This window comes from Microcebus murinus, chromosome 2 (genome assembly GCF_040939455.1).
Source record: "Microcebus murinus isolate Inina chromosome 2, M.murinus_Inina_mat1.0, whole genome shotgun sequence".
NCBI classification, from domain to species: Eukaryota; Metazoa; Chordata; class Mammalia; order Primates; family Cheirogaleidae; genus Microcebus; species Microcebus murinus.
In genome coordinates, this window is record NC_134105.1 from 7,974,750 (window position 1) to 7,999,034 (window position 24,285).

Consider the following 24,285-nt stretch of genomic DNA (forward strand, 5'->3'; position numbering starts at 1 on the left):
TACTGAGGGAAGACTTGTACCTATCGCTGTTGGGATGGTGGAGATGTGTATGACTGTTTACACTCTCAAGGGACTTACAATATGTTTTGGACTTAAAATATATGCATGTAGCAATTAGAGCATGTGGATAACTGCTGATGGGGGTTGTATTTGGATTCACAATGAATGTGGGCTCTACTCCTGTACTGGGTTGAATACTTTCCTTTCAAAATTAATGTCCTCCCAGAACCTCAGAATGTGGCCTTATTTGGATATAGCATCTTGCAGATATAATTAATTAAGATTAGGTTATCCTGCACTAGGGTGGGCCTTAAATTCAATCACTGGTATTCTTTTTTACTTTATTTATTTGTATATCTTTAGAGACAGGGTCTCACTCTGTCACCCAGGCTGGATTGCAGTGGTGAGATCATCATTGTAACCTTGCACTTCTGGGCTCAAGCCATCCTCCCACTTCAGCCTCCCAAGTATCTGGGACCACAAGTGTGCACCACCATATCAGGCTAATTGTTTTTTTTTTAATTTTTTGTAGAGATAGGGTCTTGCTGTGTTGCCCAGATTGGTCTTGAACTCTTGGCCTCGAACGATCCTCCCACCTCAGCCTCCCAAAGTGCTGGGATCATAGGCGTGAGCCACCATGCCTGCCTGGCCCAGTGACTGATATTCTTATAACAAGGCCGTGTGGAGACAGAGGTGCAGAGGGAAGACGGCCACGTGGAGACAGAGGCAGTTTGGAGTGCTATATCCACAAGCCAAGGAGTGTCAGTGCAGCCACCAGAATCTACGAGAGAGGCACAGGACAGGTCCTTCCTGAGAGCCTCCAGCAGAAACCCACCCTGTCACCACCTCCAGGATTGTGAGAGAAAAAATTTCTGTCGTTTCAGACCACTGAGTCGGTGGCACTGTGGTGCAGCAGCCCTAGGAAACGAACACAACTAAGGGAAGATTCCATGGAAAAGCTTGCTTCCGAGGAAAGGCGAAATGCGGATGCAGGAGAGAAGAGGGGCTGAGTGCACCCTAGTCAAAAAGCAAAGTGAAGAAAGACAGACAGAACCAGCTATGGCGATGAGAAGCACAGACCCAGTGTAACGGTTCCTGTGGGATGAGTGAGTGTTGGCCAGGTAGGCAGGGCGGGCCCTCCCGCCTCTATGCCCCCCTGCAAAGCCACACAGCAGCTTCTAATCTGAGGAAACAAATCCAGGCTTGGGGTTTTGCAACCTCAGTGCAATCTGTGTGTTTCTGTACCTGATTTATCTTCTATTCCTTCTCTTGCCGCTTGTGATTTCCTGCTGAAAAATATTTTCACTTTATGTTTTGTTGCCAACCTCTATGTTTTATTCATGCTCTCAAGGTGGCGTAGTAGTGAATTCATTCTGCCTTTGAGGAAGACTTTTTATTTCAGGACATTATCGGGGTACAAACATTTTGGTTACATGTTATGACTTTGCCTTTGTATTCTCTGGAACAAACTATGTTGGCCTTTGAGCTTGTTACACTAGAGGTTCTGAAATAGAAGTGACACCTGTGTGGGGAATTCTGAACTTTTCTACTGATTTATTAACATGTTTGGTTCTAAAAAATGTGACATAAGAAATGCACTGAGAAAATCTAGAAACGGTGCTCTGGATTTTTCTTATAGGGTGTCGTAAAGTTATCATTGGGGCCATGAATTTGAATTGGTTAGCAATTTTAGCATCTTGGAATCCGTTTTTTCTCTCTTCTTTTAAAAAGTAATATCAAAGCAAAAGGCGTGGGGAGCAGGTCCTCATGGATCACGCTGGGGTACGTGGATGCTATTCTGGTTTTACACCATGCTCTAGCCTGCTTTTGCCAGTAGGTCAAGTCTCCTCCACTGGATCCTAAGTTCTTGGAGGCCAGAGATGGTGTCTTTGTCCCTAGTGCCTCAGAGGATCTCGATGACTGGAAGCAGAGTGAACATCATGGACTTTGATGCCAGACAAGTCCTTGATCCTGCCTCTCCTGCCCATCAGCTGTGTCTCCAACATCTGAGCTTCAGCTTCTGCATCTGTAAAATACCAGCCGTTGTCGCTCTTGCGAGGATTAAAAGACAATGTAGTAGAAAGTGCTGGCTCAGACTGGATGCTCCGTAAAAGTTACCTCCTTTCCCCTTCTTACGCGATTCAATTTCACCACTGCTAAGATTGGTCTGTACATTTTGGGGCTGCAGAACTTTTCTCACAGAAACTATGCAGCCAAAAGTGTCTGTTACAGGCCGGGTGCGGTGGCTCATACCTGTAATCCTAGCACTCTGGGAGGCTGAGGCGGGAGGATCGCTCAAGGTCAAGAGTTCGAAACCAGCCTGAGCAAGAGCCAGACCTCATCTCTACTAAAAATAGAAAGAAATTAATTGGCCAACTAAAAATATATAGGAAAAAACATTAGCTGGGCACAGTGGTGCATGCCTGCAGACCCAGCTACTAGGGAGGCGGAGGCAGGAGGATTGCTTATGCCCAAGAGTTTGAGGTTGCTGTGAGCTAGGCTGACGCCATGGCACTCTAGCCCAGGCAACAGAGTGAGACTCTGTCTCAAAAAAAAAAAAAAGTGTTTGTTATGCAATAAGATGTATCTTTAGCCTCCAGACGTTTCTGTGTTTACATTTCATTCGTTCATCTCTAATGGGAGCCCAGAGAATAAGTTTCAAATCTTTTGTGGGGGTGCTTGCTTATATGTCATTCCTTGCTTGGGTAAATGATGTGGCAGAGGGGTGGCGGGTGGGAAGAGGGAGGTGATGTAACTGGGAGGAGAGACGTTGGATCTCCTCCAACATGATTTGCAGTCATGAGAAAAGGGACTCAGTTTTTAAAAAAAGGTGAGCGCGTGTTATCTGAACAAAAGGCGAGTTCATGTGATGCAGTTGCTCTCGGATGCTGGATCATCTTCCTCTGACTGTGCCTATGATCTTTTAATAGATGTTCCTGCCTGACGGTTCAGGAAGAGTATTTAGAAAGGCCTCCCAAGACCTACCCTGAATATCTCGGTGGAGGAATGACTAGTGGAAAGCATGTAGTAGCTCCTGGTCTGGCTCCTGGTGGGGTGTGTGTGTGTGTGTATGTGTGTGTGTGTGTGTGTGTGTGCTGGGGCCCTGGAGCTTGCTTACCAAACTGTTTAACTGTTTACATTCAAATACTTCGTTCTGTCCCTATCGAGGCAAGTTCTTTAACCTCAGCCTCCTCAACTTATCACATAGGCTTGTTATGAGGATGAAGAAGATGGTTTGTGGGAAATGCCCCGAATAAAACCCAGCACAGAATAAGTACTGTTACCATTCGGGGGATTTGAAGTCCGCTTACATTCTCATTGGCAATGTAATATCAATTCTTTAATCTCTGTTGTAAGATCTTTAATCTTTTTGGGAGCAATGCTGCAGGCGTCCCAGGTGCTACGCTGAGCAGGAGCTCTGTGGTTTCTATTACAACAACATGCTGTCTTTTAAATGCACAAGGTCTGGTCCATAACACATTCGTTCTAATCCATCCACATTGGGAGGACCAGGGAGAAGACTCTCTTTCCCACTACAAATATCTGTTTACTGTTTACTAAGTGCCAGACACTGTAATGGGTACTGGGATGTCATGGTGAATGATGATCATGTCCTCTGTAATGGTATTGCCATGCCAAGGTATACAATTTGTCAGAACCAGTACCAGGCGTGCCAGGGTAATGTTTCATTCACTTTGTAGATTTAGACAGAGAGTACATTTTTATGATTCCATCCTCTGATATAGCAATGGCCCAAGAGATGTGAAGAAAACATCTCAAATCCCTTCCCTCATCCTTCGGCAATATATTTCAACTTTTCAAAGAGGTGAAAGAGTAATATTTAACATATTTAATAATAAACACTTATTAAAGTACTATTCTTGATGGTTCTTCTCTTTTTGTGGATTAAAGAGATAAAATGTACATATATTATTTTCCCTGAGAAGTAGCATTGGTTGAAAAATAGAAACATGTTCGAGAAAAATACACAGATAAAAAATATATAATGGATGATTAAGGGAGGAATTTAGAAACGCTGAGGGCGCACTCAGTGTGGGAGGCTATATAATGGCCCCCAAACATATGTCCACATCCTACTCCCCAGAATTTTGTACCTTATATGGAGTCTTTGTGGATGTGACTGAGTGAAGGATCTTGAGATGGGGAGATTAGCATGGGTTATCCAGGTGAGTCCTAAGTGCAATCACATGTATCCTTATAGAAAGGAAGAAGAGGGAAATCCAACCACACACAGTTGAGAAGATGGCACGAAGAAGAGAGATTTGAAGATGCTGGCCTTGAAGATTGTAGTGATGCACCCATGAGCCAAGGCAAGCTAGCAGCCACCAAAAGCTGGAATAATTCTCCCCTAGAGACTCCAGTGGGAGTGTGGCCCTGCTGCTGCCTTGAGTTTGCATTTCTGGATTCCAGGACTGCAAGAGAATAAATTTCTGTTGTTTTAAGTCATTAAATTTGGGAGACCTTGTTACCTCAGCCAAGGGAAACTAAGACAGCCAGTCGATTTAGATTAATGACAGGAATGACAACCACTGACTGTTCTGTCAGTCATCTCTTGGCATGATGCTATCTATGTTCTGGTTCACCATGTCACTTCTAACTTAATGTTCCTTTATTTTCCTTTTGCATTCTGTTGAATGCCAGGAAGCACATCACTTTTCTTTTAAAAAGTTCATTTGTGTGTCTGTGTTTTGATGGTGGATGGAAGGAGGGGGGTCTCTCTATTTTTTTCAGTTACCTCAGATGATTTCAATGCATGGATCAAGTTGAAAGGCATCAATCTAGGTAAGGAGTGCAAAAATGTGATGACAGTCTGCCCCACAACAGGGTATGTGAGTTTAGTGACATGCATGCATGTATTTTCCAGATTTAGGGGTTCTTTTCCTTGAATAGTGGAAGAAATAAGCAAACGTGTGGTTCGATTTTCTTTTAGGCTCTGTGCTGATCCTTTCACTTTTTAAGGCCTTAATAAAATTAACTCTGATGAGGTTATCTTCATTCGCTCACTATAATTGAGCAGGCCACCCACGATAGCATCATCCCTTTACAATAAGATGATACCATGATATATGCTGATTCATGTTTTAAGATTAAACCCTAGTTACATGAATGAATGCATCTGGTCCTTCATAAGTTTGGGAGGCTCACGCGCATCTAATTAGCCTATTATATAGTATAGTCTTTAGATCCGGTGCTTTCCACAGACGGCTAATGTTACTCATATTTAACTTCTTCTTGACTTTATTATCAGAGGATAACTTTATCTTGAAGTGCTCATGGCTTTAGATAGCACCTATAGCGACAACTCCCAATTTTCTATCTCATCTCCAGCCTGTGCCTCTCTCTACCTGACTTATTTCCAACTGCCTGCTAGACCTCTCCCCTTAGATGGCTTAGCGCCAAACCCAATTCGACCCAGTTAATCTCTATTAGAACATTAACGCATCGTCCACGGTCTATTTGCTCACTCGTTTATAAACCAAGTTCCACAAGGGCAAATGCCACCTTCTCTCTCTGAGCTGCAGCACCTGGAACAGTGCTAGGCACATGGCAGGAAGCCAAAAAATACTGGTTGGTAATGACGATGGCTGAATAAATAAACCCAGCTCCATCTGCCTTCTTGGAGTTTGATTTTTTTGGGTGAGGCTATACCAGTCCTTTTGACACAAGCGAAGAATAAGATCTATGTTTATTTCTCTGACAAGATAGTTGATGACCTTCTTCATGATGGCCCTGCCTCCGCATCCCCACCCTCCTATAGAAAGGCTGTGGACTCTGTGAGTAACTCCGCATCCCGCAGGATCCCAGCCCTCTGGTGCGGCCCGACCGGCCTCAGCGCTGGCCGCTGGGGCCCCTTCCAGAAGCGCCGCCGTGGGTACCGCGGTGGCGGGCGAGGGGCAGTCCAGCCAGCTCGGGTCGTTCGGGCCGCCGTGTGCAGTCGTGTAGGGCCCTCAGGTGGCTGCCCTCCGGCGACTGCGCGGGGTCGCATTCCGGGGTCCCGGGTTGCGGGTCCGGGTCCGGGGTCGGGGTCGGCCGGGACCCTCGGCTCCGCAGGCCGCGGCCGCGCCGCCCGACGTCACTTCCGACTGGGGCCAAGATGGCGGCAGCGCGGGCGCCGGGGCGGGCGGAGCGGCTACGGCGGCGGCTCGCGGCGCTCTGAGGCGCGGGCGGGGCGGGCGCAGGTAAGAGGCGGCGGGGCCAGGCGGTCTCCAGGCCGGTGCTGGGATGCTGGTTCCTCCGCGCCACGAGCGTGGCGGCCGCGGCGGGGGCGTCACACCGGGGACCCGGCGCCGCAAGGCGGGCCGGACCGGCGGACGCGCCCCCTCCGAGGTCCCGGGCGCGACAGGCACCCCGGAACAAGGCGCGGACCGCCGGGTCGGTGGTCCCGCGGGTGGGTAGCAGCGCGGGGCCCCTCGCTGCTGGCCATGGGACCCCAGCGGCGAAGTTTGGGGTGCGCTTTGTCGCCGCACGGGGACGCGTGTGGGCTGCGGTGCGACGGGCCCCGTGCGAGCGGCTGCAGGGCCACCTGGGACCCCACGTGGCTTCGGGGGCCGTCCCAATTGTCAAGTCGCTGTGTTTTTCTCTTTTGTGTTGCAACTGAGTGTGCCTTGCACATTTTGCATTCTTAATTTGTTTGTGTTTGTGTCGTGCGTCTTTGTGTTTCCTAAATAGTTTTTGTGTGGTTTAAACCTGGAGATTGTCTCCCTCAGTGTTACCATAAACCCACCGGTGTGTGTGTGTGTAATAGAGGTCCACGTCTATGTTATTTTGTTATTAAAGCTATCCATGAATCTATTTTTGATGGTGGCAAGTGAGACATGAAGCAAACCTAGCGGGTCAGTTTTATTCCCCAAACCTCCGTGACGTGAACGACCTACCCACGGGCTTGCAGCCTTGTGTCAGGCTGTGAGGTGCGGGAACAATCCCATCCCACAATTAACCGGGAAGCCCCAGCTACCTTAACTACGCAGCTGGAATTTCCCGCAAGAGGTGAGATTCATGCTGGTCCTTCACTTTTCATTTAGTGTAGTGCTGAGGTTTGGGGTATATTTGAGACGTGGAACGCCTTTTGCTGAATTCCATTATATCCTTACATCCCATTAATCCGGCACTAAAATGACTGTCCCTAGAACAATCATTGTCCCCAGAACTCTACTAAAATATTTCTTAAAGTTTTTGTTTACTCCAGGTTTTTTGTTAAAAGTGACTGAAAGTTTTAACAACAAATGGAACCTTTGAATGATTCTTTTACCCACAAAAACACAGACATCATTTTGGTTTGATCAGTTTAGTCCAAGCATTAGAACAATGAAGGCCTTTTTTTAAAAAAAAACGCGATAGGAAATTTGCTGTACAAATATTATGGAGGAGGAACTTAAGACATAGTCATACGTTCCTTTTTAGTAGGGTTCTGTGTTTTTGAGATGGCATGCAGCTGCTCTATCACTCTCTAGAAGCTTCCAGACAAACACTTATTTGGCCAAGTTCTTTTATACGTAGAATCTCAGTTTAGCCTTGAGAGGACCTTTAAAAATCGTCTTATTAAATCCCCTCATTTCGAGCTATGAAAACTGAAATTGAAATTCATAGTGGAACTAACACTTGTTTACATTTTCTGTCATTCCAGGGCTCTAAAAAGAGCCAGCACATCTTTTTTGGTTTGATTGAAATAGGTGAATACATTTAAAGTGGTTTTAGAAAAGTGCAGGAACATAATAATAATAAGGCTCAAGAAATGTTTGCTTTTGTGCATTATGAATGTGGTTTCTTTAATTAAAAAGTTGGTATGTTCAGGTTTGATTTTTCCTCATTTCTCATCCAGTGCCTGAAACAATAAGGTTTAAATTCGTAATAATCATTAGTTTTGTAAGTACTAAGCATAACAAAAGATTACCACTGTGGAGCAATTGGAAAGTAGGGAACAGCACAAAGAAGGGATTGAAATGGGCACTAACCTTCCCCCTCTTCAGATAACCATTGTTAACGTTTGGCAGATCTCCTTCTCCTCCTTTCTGGTGTTTGTGTGTGCATTTCTTTACCCATATGTATTTATTTATAGGATTTATTCACTTCTATATATTTATGTTTCATACAGGATTGATAATATATTGTATGTATTGTTTGTAACCTGTCTTCCCTTAGGTTACAAACAATATTGTGAGCATCCCATTAACTGTTCTTCAATATAATGTTTAATGGCTATTTAATAATGTGGATGGGCCATAATTTATTGATCAATTCCATATTGATCTGTAAGGTTGCTCAATCCTGAGATTTTCTTTTCATTAAGATTTGTTTGAAAGGTTTTTTTTTAATCTTGAATTTTAAAGTTCTGTAATCTTTTGAGATATGTGGAAAATGTAAATTCTGCTTTTTAGCCCTAAATATGCATTTTTGTTGCCAATGCAGAGAGAAGTAACACTCAATTTCAGCTCCTTTTCTTTTCTCCTCAGCTGGGTCTGTGCAGTTATGTACATATATCAGCACACATATTCTTTTGATGATTATTTTACATTAGATGTTTATTTATTCATGGGACTGTTTCTTTAAGCTGCTTATCTCTTTTCAAGTTCTGGATCTGATTTACAAATCTTTTAAGTTCTGTTAAATTATAGACTTTCCGGGATGGAAAGCACCTTAGGTTATTTACTAATTTCATGTCTTCTGACTAGCGTTTCATGTTATTTTTAATACCTACACAGAAAAAATGACAAAACTGTGGGCTCCTAGTAGAAAACTCCATAGTGGGGAGTGAAAGAGGAGTAGGTGGACTGTTGAGGGAAAATTGTTAAACTTGCATGTCGATGGGTAAGCTGCAGGGAGTTTCCAGATGATGGGGAACATCACCTTACCATCCTTACCTGAATCACTGCCACGTGTCCTGGTTTGTGTGCTGCTCATCAGCTGTGCTGTCACCTGTAACAGCATTTGGTTCGAGGCCATTCCAGGTCCCTCCTGTTGAAGTTTCTAGTTAGAGCTGTAAAAACCATGTGCATGGAGCACCTGCAAACTGTGGACTCCATTACTGAAAGCAATACTTAGGTGCCGCTTTAAGCAGGGTTTCTCAACCTCTGTGCTGTTGACATTTGGGCTGGATAACTCTTTGCTGTCCAGGGCTGTCCTATACGTTATAGGAGGTTTAGCAGCTTCCCTGACCTCTACTCAGGAGATGCCAGTAATGTGACAACCAATAAAGTCTCCAGACATTGCCAAATGAGAGGGCAAAATTGTCCTATTCTCAACTGCTGCATTAAAGGAAGGCTCGTCTGGATGGTTGAATCATCAAAGCGGTTTTATTGAATCTCTTTTATCAAAGAGCTGTAAGAACATACTATGTAGTTTATAACTTGAAGCCAAGGAATGGACTTCTGGTCTGTCCAAATTCCTCCCCACTTTTAATTTTGTGACTTTAGAGAATGGTCACTTTCAGCAGTTCTGACTTGGCATTGCTTTTGTGGCAAGAGTTAAAGCAATGTGAGTTATCCTGGAGATTACAAAGGAGTTTTCATGACATGGGATCAGTGTTCCCAGTATGCAGATTAAATTATTATGAAATTTAAATAAATTTGCATAGAGTTGATGCATGGTGAATAATTTAAGCATGTGGTCCATTATGCTGAATAGCACAGAAACAACTGTCTTTCTCCTAGAAAATGACACTTGGTAAAGCAATCCCTGGAAGATTGATGGTTGAAGGCAAACTAGTGTTTCTAAAATCTTTTTTTTTTTTAAACAACCCATTTGGGAGTTATGCACAGAAATGATGAATTTGTCTGAAGGCAATAAGGTTTACTTTTGAAATGCTTACCTAACTTAGACTTAATATGTTATAAAGATAGCTTATTGATCATCATGGAAATCATATGTCATTAATACAACTTTTCCTGGGGGGGAAAATGTAAGTTGTATCATCTTTATTTGTAATCTTTGTAAGTATAGATAGTATAGATTGAATTTATATTGTTGCATAAGTAATATTTAGTCAGAATATACTGATAAATAAAATATATGAAAAGAGTTGTGCTTTTGGAGCCACATTTGGTAATGAGGTGTTTTTCTGAACTGTAGACTATTCTGTATAATTTCACTGGAGTGAATATATGTGTCATTGAAATATTCTTTCTTAAAGAAAATACCTTTCATTCCTCACTCCACCTCCCTGAAGCATGAATTAGAGTTATTGTATGTAGTAAATCTGGTTCATTTGGAGTGAAATATGCTTATAATATTTTTCTCAGTACGGTATAGTATTTATTCTTAGAGTCTTGGTTCATGTCATACCTTTGCTGTGTTTTCATTTATTAGTCCTTTGGAACATGCAATAAAGGAGGTTTCACTGAATACTTATATATTTTCTAGCCATTTTAGTGAAAAGAATATTTTGTAGCTCTTGTAATAAATCATATGTTAGGTTTTGCTTTGAAAGGGCTGAATTACTTCTTGGCACAGCTTGTCTGAAATATGTAAAGCTAAGTGCAACTGTTAGTTAGATTACAGTGGGCAGCCTGTCTGGAAATTGGTAAAACCCACACATTTTATATGTACTTATATGTAGTTCTACTGAGACTATGTTAAACTCTGGTGGGAAAATTCTGTGGCATTTTGAAATAATTTAAATGATGCTATCAAAATTTGAAAAGAATTGTGAGATCCACGAAACCCTTATAAACTTGAGTGTGAATCCTGTGCATTACCTAAGACCCTATTAAGACAATTTAAGTGTAATTTGGAGTATCAGTATAAAAGTGACATTCTAAATGTTTCTCACTCTGTAAGGCTTCTTTTAGAGACATTGCCATAGTTTTGAAAGACCTAGTTTTAAAGCATACCCCAAAGTAGGAGTTTTCAAAAATAAGGTTCTTGGGATGAATTTAAATTCTTAATTGTGAAGCTGTATTACCACTTGTTAGAAGACATGGAGCAGGTCAGTTCACTCATATAGATGAATGTTGTATGAGTGCGAACCTCCGGTGGTTTCGTGGAGCCCTACCTCAGGGTACAGAATGACGATGACGGTGTCCCAGATCAAGCACAGCAGAGACTGAGTTATTTCAGGCTGTGGGCAGGGAGGGAGGGAGGGAGGTCACTTGTCCTCTCTCATCTCTTTTGTAACCTGGGGATAATGATTACTTCTCTCTTTCACTGGGATGTTTTGAGATGAATAGACAAAGAATAATGAAGCAATTTGAGATACTTTAGGTTTTTCAGAAATATGAGTAAACGTCTTTCTTAGATATGTCTCCTAATCTAGCAGGTCTTGAGAGATAACATGGCACAGTTATTGTTGAGAGAAACCTTTTCAAGTTATTTCTTGAGTCCTTAGGCTTTTTGACCCTTCCCCACCCCTACTGAACTTGGTGGAGGGGCTTATGTTTTTTTAGTCCCTTTCATGCCTTTCACAAAGCCGCATCCTGTCTCTTCTCTCTGGATATTTTTCTGCTTTGCAGTTTCCTTTCCTGAGGCACTTGCCTTGGGACTGAAGACTTCTGAATCTCCATCCCCAGCCTTGATGGCCTGTCTGTGCTTGGAGCTGTTCTTCCATTTGACAGACGGAGCTTTCCATGGGAATGTCTGGCATCTTCTCAAAGACTCTAAAAAGGAGCTCAGCACCTTCCACTTAAATACTGTGCCCACTCTTGACTGCTCTATCTTTAAAATATATTCAAACTACCATTCTTGCAGTCAGCCCCATTCCAAATTTGGTACTCGTCTTTGCCATCTCTTTTTGCCTCCTGTTTAGTTAGCTAAGACAGTCTGCCTGTTGTTCTCCTTCTGTGGTGTCGATCATATTGTTTGTGTCCTTTCAACTCTTGCCTGCAGTTCAAACCCTGATTGCTTCTTATCTTGGATTCTGAACCAGCTTGCCTGGTCCCAATCTTTTTGACTGCCCATTCCTCACCTACTTCCTCATTCTTTCCTGTCAACTTAATCTTCCTAAAATATTAGACCTTGTCTTGTTGATGGTGCCTCCTCAGTCTAAAACTCCTCCTTGCTCATCCCAGGTGGCCAGCGCTGCCTTCCTGATGTGCTGCCACGAAGCCAGGCTCTTCCTGTGGGTGGTCATGGGCTCAGCTTCTCAGTAATTCCTCTTCTTTCTCTGCAGACCATTAGGGCTTTTGGACTGGGGTGGGAGGTGAGACAGTAACTCCTCACACAATATCTGGGAACTCTACCCACAAGGTAAGGGTTAGATTTAACCTGGGACTCGAAGCCCCTTTGAACTGCCTGTTTATTCTGTTTTTGCTGTACACAGGTACTCAAATGAGTCCCGCTGTTTCGCTTACTGCAGTAGACAAACGTAAAGAGACAGTCCTTTATCCTTTTTTAAATCATAATCTTGAAATAAGAACTACAAATAATTTATTTTGAGGAAATATACTTCTCTTTAAAAAAATAAAAATCTTATATATACATACTTCTTAAACTGTAGAAGAGTACACATTGCTCTGCAAACAGTAGGCATTACCATTATTTTTAAATGCTCTTGAGAAGTAGTTACACATAGGGAGAACAGATCCTAAAACTCAGATTATGTAAAGAAGAAGAGTCACTCCCTACCGAAATAAAAAATATCTTAAAACTTTGGGAGAAGACCTATGGAATCTTGTAGTGATGTAAGTGTGCCTGACCCCCTACGGAAATAAGTTTAAGTGGTCACTTTATCTGGTATAGCTTCCAATTTGCTTTAGGTTGTTTACCCGTGAGTTCAGGAAGCTTCTCTGTCATCTCTCTGTAGTTTATATGGAAGATGAGTTTTCCTGTATGTTGTATTGTGTATCAAAACCCAAAAAAGCTGTGAGAAGCTACTTACTTGTAAGATGACTGTATTATTGCTTAGAGAGTCTTTATGTGAGAAATGAAGACTTGGGTGTCAGGACCAGTATGTTCATGTTGCTCTAGCTTTCTTCTGCTGTTTAGGACATTTGCAAGTATTTTACAGGGATCCTGGAAATCTCTTAATTTTAAAGGTTTATAACAAAAATATATTACTTTATAACAAAAGTAGTATCTGCATTGGCAACTCCAGTGGAAAAACAGTAATTCTCAGGGGTCAACTGTGAATTTATTTTGTTCTGGGAATTGTGAAATGAACTATCGTGTGGTATTTTGCTTTAGAAATTTTGTTGGAGTTGGAAACTTGGCATTTGAGTGTCAGTAAAGAATTGACTTAATTTTCCTTTTATAATTATATAAAGTTTTTACATACCTAACATAGGGAAAATATCAGGAAAGTATCTTTCATTGAAACTTCTTTGACTTTAATAGTGTTTTGCAGGATATGCAGTCAACATTTGGTTATATTGTACTTTTTGCAGGAGCGATAGAAGTTGTAATCATCTCATCAGAGAGCAGTCTGGTCGGAAAGCTCTTATATTCTTAACCACCCTGTTTTCATGTTGACTTTTACATCTATATTTTTTGGCAATTAGTCTTGAAAATAAGGAAAATTAACATTTTTAATTCAAGGGTGTTTTGATTGGATGGAGTTACCTCATGCAGGAAAACTGACAATGAGTCTTTTGTTTTTCGTACCATGGGGAGGAATACCCTACTGTTACAGTGAGAGGTAAGATAATATGTTTTAATTTCTTTAGAGAAACTAGGTGTTTTTAATTAAGGGATTAGGGGGATTTGTAGAAACCCTAAACAAAGCCTGATATTTGTGATGTAATAAATTATGTGTTCAATGCAGTATGACATAGATGTATACATTTACTCAAAAGCGTAAGGGAGAGTATATATTAATAGCTGTCTATAACAGTCAGGTAAATGATAAATAATTAGCATTGTCATATGTTTAATTGTAAGCTAGCTCTTTATTAATGGATGTTTGGAGCAGTATTTTTTGAAAAATTTTCCTTTAATCCTTTTTTCCCCCCAAGTAATAAAAGAAATATTCTGAGGGGAAAATACTGGAGTGTCACCGTCTAACTGTGGATTTATAGTATTTTCCAAGTGTATTAGCAGGTCTCTTATTTGACATTTTGATATGATGTTGTTTAATTGCTCACGGCCGATCCGAGCTAGAGGGCTGTTGACCTTAGAACTCTATAACACACATATTTCAAACAAAAGCTCTAATGAGTCTCGTTTTCTCATTTGAACTCTGCAGCTCCAAAGCCGCTGAGAACAGCAGACTTGATTTTTCTGATCTGTTATACAGAAATTGTGCTGTCAGTATCAAATTCTCCCACCTAGAGTAAACCCACTACACTCACTTCCTAACTGAGGTTTGTGTTAGGACTCTCTGCTCTATGCATATCTGTGCTCTGTGCCTTCGGGGAGTCAGGCCCTTGGGATGTCTGTCTGTGGTATTCTGGGCCTAGTTGAAGAAATCAGTTTTTTTGAAATGGGAGAAATTTTTGGCTCATTTGTGAACATTCTATTTCTTGTATCCCTTCATGTACATTTGTAGATAGGAAAATTGTTCTACGTAATATACTCTGTTACCATTGTCTTTTTAGAACTCCTTCTAGGAGGTGAGAGACATGAGTGATTTCAAGCAGAAGGAGTCCATACCCTGTGATTCAGCAGCTTGCCAAATCTTTCCTGTATTCTCAGTCCCTATCTTGCTCTCCATGCACACACAATCTCCTTACTCTTAAAATAGCAGGTATGATTTTTCACTTTAGTTTATCTAATTTGGTAATACAGTCTGCATTTTAAAAGGAAAGTTGGGGCTACATTTTTGAGTGTGAAACTAGATGATTGCTCTTGTGAAATTGTATTTTAGAAAAGAAAAAACGAGTTTTTGTTTAGCAAATTCCTGGGCTAATTCAATATTTGTGCTTTTGCTTAATTTAACAAATAGGTGCAACAAGTTTTCATATAGATATCTAAGGTTTTACAGATTGTAATTTAGTGATTCCACCCTTTTGGTAGGATTGTGATGAGTGGGAGTTTTCTATGACAATGAGCACCTTAACAGTGTTTGTAAATTAATAAAAACTGCTTTTTGAGAAATTGGCATATTTTAGACATTTTATCATTTTTCTAGAAGTTTCAGGATTGCAAGAATCTTTTCAACAGAGTAAGTTAAGGTCAGTGTTAGACACTGTAAATCTACTCTGCTAAAAGCTGACTCATCTCTGTATTTGCTACAATGGTATTTATTTGCCATGAGATCTACTTTATGCAGTGATTAGCTGTAGAATGTTATTATGTTGGCCTTAAACTTTCTGAGACTCCTTTTACAGAATGGCATTGTGAAACCTTTTTTCTGCATCAAATCCATGTCTTCATTGTATTTGTGGTCTTTTAAATTTGATACAACCACACCAGTTTCCTTATTTCTGTGTTACTCTTTGAGCTTCCTCGGTCTTAAAAATTAAATAGTTTCTTCTGATTCTTGAAGTTACAATATGGAAGTTTTTTTAACTTAAGAAAATATCAGGGACCTCTAAGTGACGGTTGTAAAGTTATTTTCCAAATTGCCCTAAAATATCTAAGCTGATCCTAAAGAACAATTGTAAAATCATATCAGTGACTTACAGGTGAATGTGTGAATCAAATCAAATAAATATTTTCCCAATTCTCCCCCTTTATCCCCACCCCCCCAACTTAAACTAATTTTAAAGAATCTACTATTTCTTTTACTTTGCCTTTTATACAGTTTTGTAGATTTTATTTAATACAAGCCTGCAGATGTGAAGACAGTTTAATCAGTGTTATATGTGTTACATTAATGCTAGTTCATGTCTCTCTGTAGATTAATCAGAGGACTAGTGATGGAGATTGGGCTGCTCCTACAGGTCTGGTATGACCCAGAGACATTTGTGTCCCATGTAGCTCTAGATTTTCTGGTCTCTGGACCTCTATATCACATGACAGCAGCTTATCAGTTGTTGAGGTTGTCTTGACACTTTAAGGGGCTAGTATTTGAATAAAGACCCTAATTATTTTATTATTGCTGTATTGACATTAATCATTCATAATTAAATCATCTTTATGATATTAATTAGTTGAATATTTGTAAGGATGATTTGTTCTAGAATTTGAAAGCAATATCTTGAAAAGTACAAACATGCATATTAATTAAAACCTTAGATATGTAAAATAGAGACCAAGCTCTTATTTTTCTAAGAGTGTATACTATTAATATTTGGAAGGATAGTTGGTGAAAGAAATTCACATGCTCTAAATTTGTATGTCTGTTTAATGAACGTTATCTGCTCCTTCCAGGACTGATAAATATCAACAAGGTGGAGCAGGAGGGATATGTAGACTTATTCAAGGCGTATGGTAGAAATATTCAGGGTGGTTTGTTCAGGCATAGAAATAAAAAAAAAAAAAATTAAGGCATAAGCCAGGCTCAGAGAAGTCTGGGATTTAAAGATTTTCAGTAGCTACCATTAGAAAAACAGAAGGACTTGATTCTTTAGCATTTTTTTAAACATTTGATAGAATTGTTAAGCTTTCAGTGGTATATATGGAAAGCTTTCTCTCTGCCTGTGCACTGATAGGATTGATCATTCATTTTCTCACATTTGATAAAACTTTGGCCTTGAGATATCATATTAGTTAAGTAGGTATGTAAAAACAGTACCGTTGTAGTCAACACTGAATGTGAAAGTTAGTTAGGATTGCCAGGGCACTTCCTTGGGAGTTTTGGGCAGTGCTGGAAGAATCTTAGTTACTCCAACAACTTTTAGAATCTATAGTTGCTTTAAAATACATTACCATATCGTGGCTAGTAACCCTATTACAACAGTTTAGTGGTGTGGGTATTTTCAGTTGTCAAAGTGATCGGAGGCACTGCTAAATGCCCATAAAGAAAGGGACGGTCTTGCACAGGAGGAGTTGGCCAGTCCAAAATGCAATGGTCCTCTGTTGAGAGACTCTGCCCAAAGTCTCTCTTTGTTTCTTTTTTCTTTTTTTTGAGACAGAGTCTTGCTTTGTTGCCCAGGCTAGAGTGAGTGCTGTGGCGTCAGCCTAGCTCACAGCAACCTCAGACTCCTGGACTCAAGCAATCCTCCTGCCTCAGCCTCCTGAGTAGCTGGGACTACAGGCATGCGCCACCATGCCTGGCTAATTTTTTTTGGTATATATATATATTTTTTTTTTAGTTGGTCAATTAATTTCTTTCTATTTTTAGTAGAGATGGGGTCTCACTCAGGCTGGTTTTGAACTCCTGACCTCGAGCAATCCACCTGCCTCAGCCTCCCACAGTGCTAGGATTACAGGTGTGAGCCACCACGCCCGGCCTCTTCTTTTCTTTTAACACTGCTTGTTTTTAGTATAGTTTAATAAAGAACTTAATTTAAAAATATCATTTGAGAAATTAATGTCAGATTTGCAATGATTTTGATATTGTATAAGATTTTAGATATATATGCCAGGCGCAGTGGCTCATGCCTATAATTGTAGCACTTTGAGAGGCCGAGGTGGGAAGATCACTTGAGGACAGGAGTTTAATACCAGCCTGAGCAATACAGCAAGACCCTCTCTCTACAAAAAATAACAAAAATTAGCAGAGTGTGGTGGTGTGTGCCTGTGGTCCCAGCTGCTGGGGAGGCTAAGGCAGGAGTTTGAGGCTGCATAGTTTGTGAGCTATGATGACACCACTGTACTCTAGCTTGGGTAACAGAGTGAGACCCTGTCTAAAAAAAAAAAAAAAAAAAGGTATATAATTTGATGATGTTGTGAGTTAGGAGGGAGAGAGAAAAAATGAGGATCTGGTTTTTAGCAACGAGGATTAGAAGGGACAGAGAGAAGGGTCCACCCACACAGATATATAGAGACCATTTAAAAGAAGGTATAAAGATCTTCTTTTCTCTGAGAAGAAATAATGAATGCATTCTTAGCTGGACAAAGAGGGAACAGATAGTATAAAAAGGCAGAGAAGCTTATCAATCATGAAACAATCTGAATTGTAACTTTTTATTAAGACAAAGTTGAGATTCATTTCAGTCCTCTCAAGGGTTTTTTAAAAAAATAAAAAATTTAGATTCATTGAGATAATAAAACAAGGAATAAAATGTTTTAAGTACTATTTTAGTTATCTGGTAGCAGCTGTCAGGATATCTCAGTTGTTGTAGTTGTGCTGTGAGCTAGCATGGACAAAAGGTGAGGAAAAGAGAAGAGAAAAGTGATAAAGAGGAAAAAGCAAATGAAAGGCAGATGGTGAGAAGAAGGCAGCACCTCAGAAGACAGCAACTCCATCCTCCCATGCCCTCAGGACACAGCCCTCAGGGTCATCCCTGACCTTTTTTTATGCCTAACTTCTAATCTTGCAGCAAATCTTGGGCAGTCTATTTTAAAAATACATCCAGGATCCAGTTACTTTTTACATCTCTTCTTCTGCTTGGACCAGTCCCTCATCATCTCTTGCCCAGATTGGGCATCAGCAGGCCCCAGCCCTGTGAGGCTTCTCACTCTCTCCTCCGTCTGCTTATGGCATTTCTTCCCATACGTTCATGGCTCGCAGCTCTTCTATTTCCTAGCCTTTAGGCAGATGTCTCCTTCTGGGTCCTTCTCTGACCAGATTGTTGGATTTGTAGGCATAGCGATAGAGACAGAGATTGTAATTTATATCTCCCTTTTCATAATGCCTCTTTATTTCTTTATAAAGTACTTTTTATCTGATATACCATATATTTTACTTATGTGTTTGTTTATCATGAGTCTCTTCCCAATAGGGCAGAGATCTTCCTTCTGTTCACTGCTCAGGGACAGGGCCTGACACATAGTAGGTGCTCAAGGGTAGGTGAAATGTAGTTAAGAAGCAATAGCAGAAACCAAAATTATGAGACCTTGATTGAATTAGCTTAACTTCCTTGAATCTGTCTTGTTAATTGAGGATGCTAGTACTGTATTTGCCTTGGGGAAGATTACATGAGCCAATTTATGTGAAGGCAGCACAGTGCCTGCTGGTCCTTGGGTGAAGCTTCATAAATGATAGTTATGATGATGATACTGCTGATCCTTGTGAGAAGGAAAAGATAAACCAAAATGGTAAAGCATTGTGGCTTTTTCCAAAATCTTTTATTAAAACATCTGCATTTTTTGCAGATTTTTTGTTGTGTTCCTCAAAGACAACTCCCCTTGGCCAATGTTAATAAATCCATCTATAAAGCTTAGTAAGATGGAAGATGAAACCCCTATTTCATTCACTCAGGGGCATAGTGTATCACACAGGACAATCTAGTGGAAGTCGTTGGTAGACAGTAGACATTAATGGTTGAGGGAGTCACATCTTAGGGGCCACTAATTACTGTTTTATACCAAAATATACATTTTTAACTTGACAACAATCTCAAGTCTCCTGGAAAAGGATTGATTATATTCAATATATGATGTTTACTAAGAAAGGACATGTTAAATATATATAAGAAAGATGCTCAATATTAAAATTTAAAGGAATGGACTTTATGAGTTAACCTTCAATTATCTGACATTTTATTCACTGAGTATTTACTTAGAGTTTATGTTGGTTTGGCTAATACTGAGCTCTCTAATAAGATGTAATGTCATAGAATACATTCCTTGTGCCAATTACAAATAAAAAATAGTTCAGATGACCAAGCCCTAACTTAAATATAGGGCCTTTGGTTGTTAAAGGTGACCAGGTGAGTGGTTAAATAGCTCAAGAAAAAGAAAGTCCAGCTATCTTAAGAACTGGGGTAAAACATCAAAGCCCTATTCTCTATGACAATAAGCAGGCAGTATGAAGAATGTCATAAATTTCATATTCTTTGGTTTATTAACAGAACATAAAGTTTCAATATAAGTAGAGTCTTGTGGATCGAGAAAGGAAAGATAAGTTATTATAAGCAAGTTCATGAAAAAATAGGGGAATTATGCTTAATGGTGTGTATATGTATACAGCTAGAAACATTTAGACTATTACAGTGAAAGTTCTTAAAGTGTCATGATTTTCATGTGTTATGAATGACATCAAATGACTCTTAAGGCATACGTTACAGAAAGGACAATCTTTAGAGATTATTATTTAGAAATAATTCTGTTTCTAAAAAATGCATTCTATGAATCTACAAGAAATGATTTTGTCATCTTATTTTACTATACTGTGAATGTGTTGAACACAGATTTTTAATGGAACAATTGTAGCTCTTTTAATGGAACAATTGCAAATGTTTATTAAAACATTTGCATTTTACTGTGAGTTTTTTGTTCTGTGCTCAGAACTGCTGTGGCCAACGTTAGTAAATCTACCTTTCTATTTCAGGAACTTGAAAAATTGAATAACGTAATGGGGTCTAATTGTGTTTACAGTCAACACAGTATTGATATAAGCAAAAGAAGGACACTTATGTTGCATAATAAGGTACTCAGCAATGCTTTGTGTTTCTGTTAACAAAGCTAAATTTATTTCTTCTTAGGAATAATGCAATTCCAAACCAAAAATTTGATGTCATTCTAATAAGTCTGCTTTCAGTTGTAGTACCATGAAGCCCTAGTAAAGATTAGCAAGAAATCTATTTTATTGTAGATAATAAATCTGAGAAGTAAACTCTCAGCATAGATTGAAGTTGATCTATGGAGTTGCTTTATAAATAGCCCTTTGAGCAAACTCTACAGTTCTGTATGTGGTTTTAAGTCACTGTAAATTTGTAGGCAGGTACATATTACAATTGTCTGTTTTTCTTTTTAGGGCTCATGTAATCAAAGAAGTTTCTTTGTTGTGTGTATCTTTACAGAACACAACAGGAATTGAAAATGAATCAGGTGAGTTTAAAAATAAGAATTTGTACAAATACATGACCTAGATGTTAGACCAGCTCTTGATTTTTAAAAGATAGTAACACATATATTCCATTCCTCCCAGATTTTCATTTTTGTTTCTTAATACCATTAATTAGTTCATTGCTTTCATGTTGTGCATTTGTTCGTGGAGTGGAATGTGCATTGTTTTGGTGTGGGTTGGCATTTCTGTGAATCCCTGAGTAGAGGACTCATTCTTAGGGATTTTAGTTAAGACTTTTCTTTTTGACCTCTTCCCTGCCGCACTCCAGTGTGACTTGTTTTGTTTTTGTTTTGAAGCTTATTAAGCTTTCATTTTTAATACTTTTTATTTTGTAATTAACCATTGGTTGAAAAGAAACATTGAAAGTTATTTTTAGAGACCCCAGCCTATCCAATGAGAAACTTTAAGCATTTTGACCTTGAAAAATCTATTCATAAAATAAAAACTAGAGGGCAGATATTGAAATGTAAGATGTGTTTCTCTTTACAGGAGGGTGCGGGATTACCTGGTATTTAAACTGTTCTGCTAAGGATATTTCTATAGCCTCAAGGGTGTTCTGATAAGTAGAACCAGTTATGTGGATCTAACATATTCTAGAGTAGGATTCTTATTTTCTGGTCTCAATATAATTTCATTCGCAGTTATAGAAATTCGTGGATGTCAGAAACATTCTCTTTTAAAAATCTTCATAAGCGTATTTTTTTAAAATACAAAGGACAAAATCTAAAACTGTGAAGTATATCATTTTTTTAGTCCTTACCTTAAAACTCTGACTTGAAAACATTTTGTTTCCCTCATCAACTGAAACTTTGGACACCTTTTTATCCTTTACAGGTGCTTCTAACTAGAGATCACAAGTAAAATTTAATCAGGTGGCCAAGTTTAATACACTCAGTTCTGTGTTGCATTGAGAGATGTGAAATTTTTGGAAGGGGTTCTTTTGATATCTTTTCATTACTGTCTTTATCAGGAATATGTTTATTTTAATGCACAGGACTATACATCATAAAAAATGAATCTGGCGAACACATGGGGCACATGGTTTCTATTATTTTAAAACTTGCAGATTTACTGACATGCTTTTGAAGGCAAATTATTTTTGAAATAGTGAGAAGGGGGAGGGAAAAAAGACTGGAGTAGATTTTCACAATCATCATCCATCAAGTTATATGGATATAGATTTCATAGTTTTCATTTATTTTCCAATTTTAAGATTGATTCTTAACATGAACTGGGTGAACCAAAGGAGTCTGCTTTTCTGCTGTTTAGAAGCTGTTGTCAGAGGAGTCTTGATTTTGGGTTAGAATAATCGTGAACACTTCCAAAGAGGAATGTAAATAGTGATATCATTCTTGTTGCATCACCGTTCAGCAGTCGTTTATTTGAGGTTCTTACATCTTTAACCTTAGGCTTAATTGTGTCTTAATTCTTGTACAGTATTAGGCTAGCAATATTTCTGATGTGTTTAGACTTGTTTGACACCTCACACTTTCGCTTTAATATTTCACTTACAACAAACAAACTTGTGTTTAAGAAAAGTCCGTATGCCATTCAGAAGAATTATAGCAATAACCATTTCTTTTTTGGCTCTTTTACAATTTCATTTTGCTCTTGACAAGTTTTAATATCATAAAACTTGCATAGGACTGTCTTTGATGCTGAATGCCAAATAGCGGTGCAAAAGTGTCCTCTTATGTTTCTAATAGTTATCACATTTCTGATTTGAGTGTAATTTAAATGGTCTGGTAGTAATGCAACTTTCATTAGGACTATAAAAATTGTTCACTTTATATGAGTAAAAATTTCAGCATCTTTTGTTATAGTTTCATGATTTGAAGAATATTAATTGTATGCTATTTTAGGCTTGATTATTATGTCACAGCATGAAATCTATCAATGTTTTTTAACAATTATCTCAATAATTTTTAAAAATTAAGAATTACTTCATGATAGTTTATGGTTCTCCTCTCATTTTCAGCCAGTGAAAATGAGAAATAAATGCTTGAAAAACTTCACAATACCCCTACACAAAAATTCAGTTATAAAAAAGTTTGAACTTGAACAAGATTGACTTATAATTAAAATCCTAATGATGATTTTAAGGTTAGATTACCTTCTCTAGGAACTTACCAGCATTGCTTTGATGAATTTTAGCTGTCAAATCTCTCTCTTATGATAGATATGAGCTCTAAGACAATAGCACAGAATAATTTGTTAATATATACCTGCCATTTGAGTTTTAGGAACTGAAGGATCCTAGGCGTGAACACATGGTATTGTTTGCAAGTGATTGCTTTAGAAGAAGCAGTAGAGTCCAAAGCCTGCCAGCATTTAGGCACTGACTACTGAAGCCACATTCTGAACTGTGGTGCTCAGCAATATCAATGTGCTCCTGGTCCGTCCTGTATAGTAGCTCGCCAGGCCTTCCCTCCACACCCAGCTCTGGGGCTCCACAAAGCTCACAGACCCATAGGCTCTCTCTCTTTTTCTTCCCTTCTGTTCTTCACTCAGAACCTACCCCTTTCTTAATTTCTCTTAACCTTCTCAATTTAGAGCCCAGCTTGTTTTATACATGAGTCTTTGTTCCTTCTTATGGAACCCATGCCTGCTTGGAGCAGAAGGAGTAATCAGCGTACTTCCTCTCCCCCTTCATTTTCCCTTCTCTCCATTTTCAGGTCGTAGATGTCCTTTACTTCATTAACATCCCACACCCATCCTGATATTTAACTTATGAGATGTCCCACTATTTTCCTTCTTATTTTACTAGATTTATCTAGGAAAATTCAGAACTTTGTGTCTCTCTCATTGAATAAAGAATGTGGAATACTTTATAGAATGTCCAAGGCCAGCTAAGTTCCATAATGTAAATATGCTTGTAGTAGCTTAGATTAGGTATGCTAGAGCTTAATACCACTTGCTATCTATTGAGTGCTCACCAAACATGCCGATCTCTCTGTTAAGCATTGTATAAACATTGTCTCATTAATTCAGTCTGTGTAACCACTCTAGAAAGTGCAGGTTATAACCTTCATTTTGTGGATGAAGACATTAAGGCCCAAAAAGGTGGCCATGGTTTTCCCGTTGATCACTCAAATAGTCAGTGAAAGAGATCTGATACAAACCCTGACCTGTCAGATTCCAGAGCCCAAGTTCTTGGTCACTGTGCTATACTGCTGTCAGTCAGGATAAGCTATGTTATGCTGAGGTAACAGGCAAGTCCAAAATCTCAGTGGCTTAACACAGCAGCAGTTTATTTCTTGTTCTTGCTCACATTGAGTGTGGATCACTGTGGGATTCTGCTGTTGTATTTGCTCAAGCACCAAGGGTATGAAGGCCTTGTCTCAATATGCAGTACTTCTGGTTGCATTAATTGGCCACAGCTAAGTTACATGGGCACATCTAACCTAAAACTAAGGTTGGGGAGCAATGTAGTCCCATCATGTGCCTGGGAGGAGGAGAGGAGAACGGTGATATTTGGGGACAGCCTAATGATCTACTATATCTGCCTTGATTACTAATTTATTGAGCCACACTTAGTTTTTTTTTTTTTAAAGAATTTT

The 24,285-nt window shown here is 39.5% G+C and overlaps 1 protein-coding gene across 5 annotated transcripts in view; it reads left to right on the forward strand.

Moving 5' to 3' along the window:
• The first annotated feature begins 5,630 nt into the window (after positions 1–5,630).
• The window catches only part of PRDM2 (PR/SET domain 2), a 122,972-nt gene continuing 104,317 nt past the window's right edge, over positions 5,631–24,285 (forward strand). For 2 of the 5 annotated variants that reach the window (XM_012763030.3, XM_075994201.1), the window contains exons 1-2: positions 6,025–6,200; positions 20,633–20,706. In XM_012763030.3, coding sequence (XP_012618484.2) covers positions 20,698–20,706 — 9 coding nt within the window. In that variant the 5' untranslated portion in view covers positions 6,025–6,200; positions 20,633–20,697. Of the gene's footprint in view, positions 5,796–6,019; positions 6,201–12,727; positions 14,633–20,632; positions 20,707–24,285 lie in introns of those variants that run through there. The other 3 variants (XM_075994192.1, XM_075994209.1, XM_075994196.1) reach the window with 3 other exon arrangements.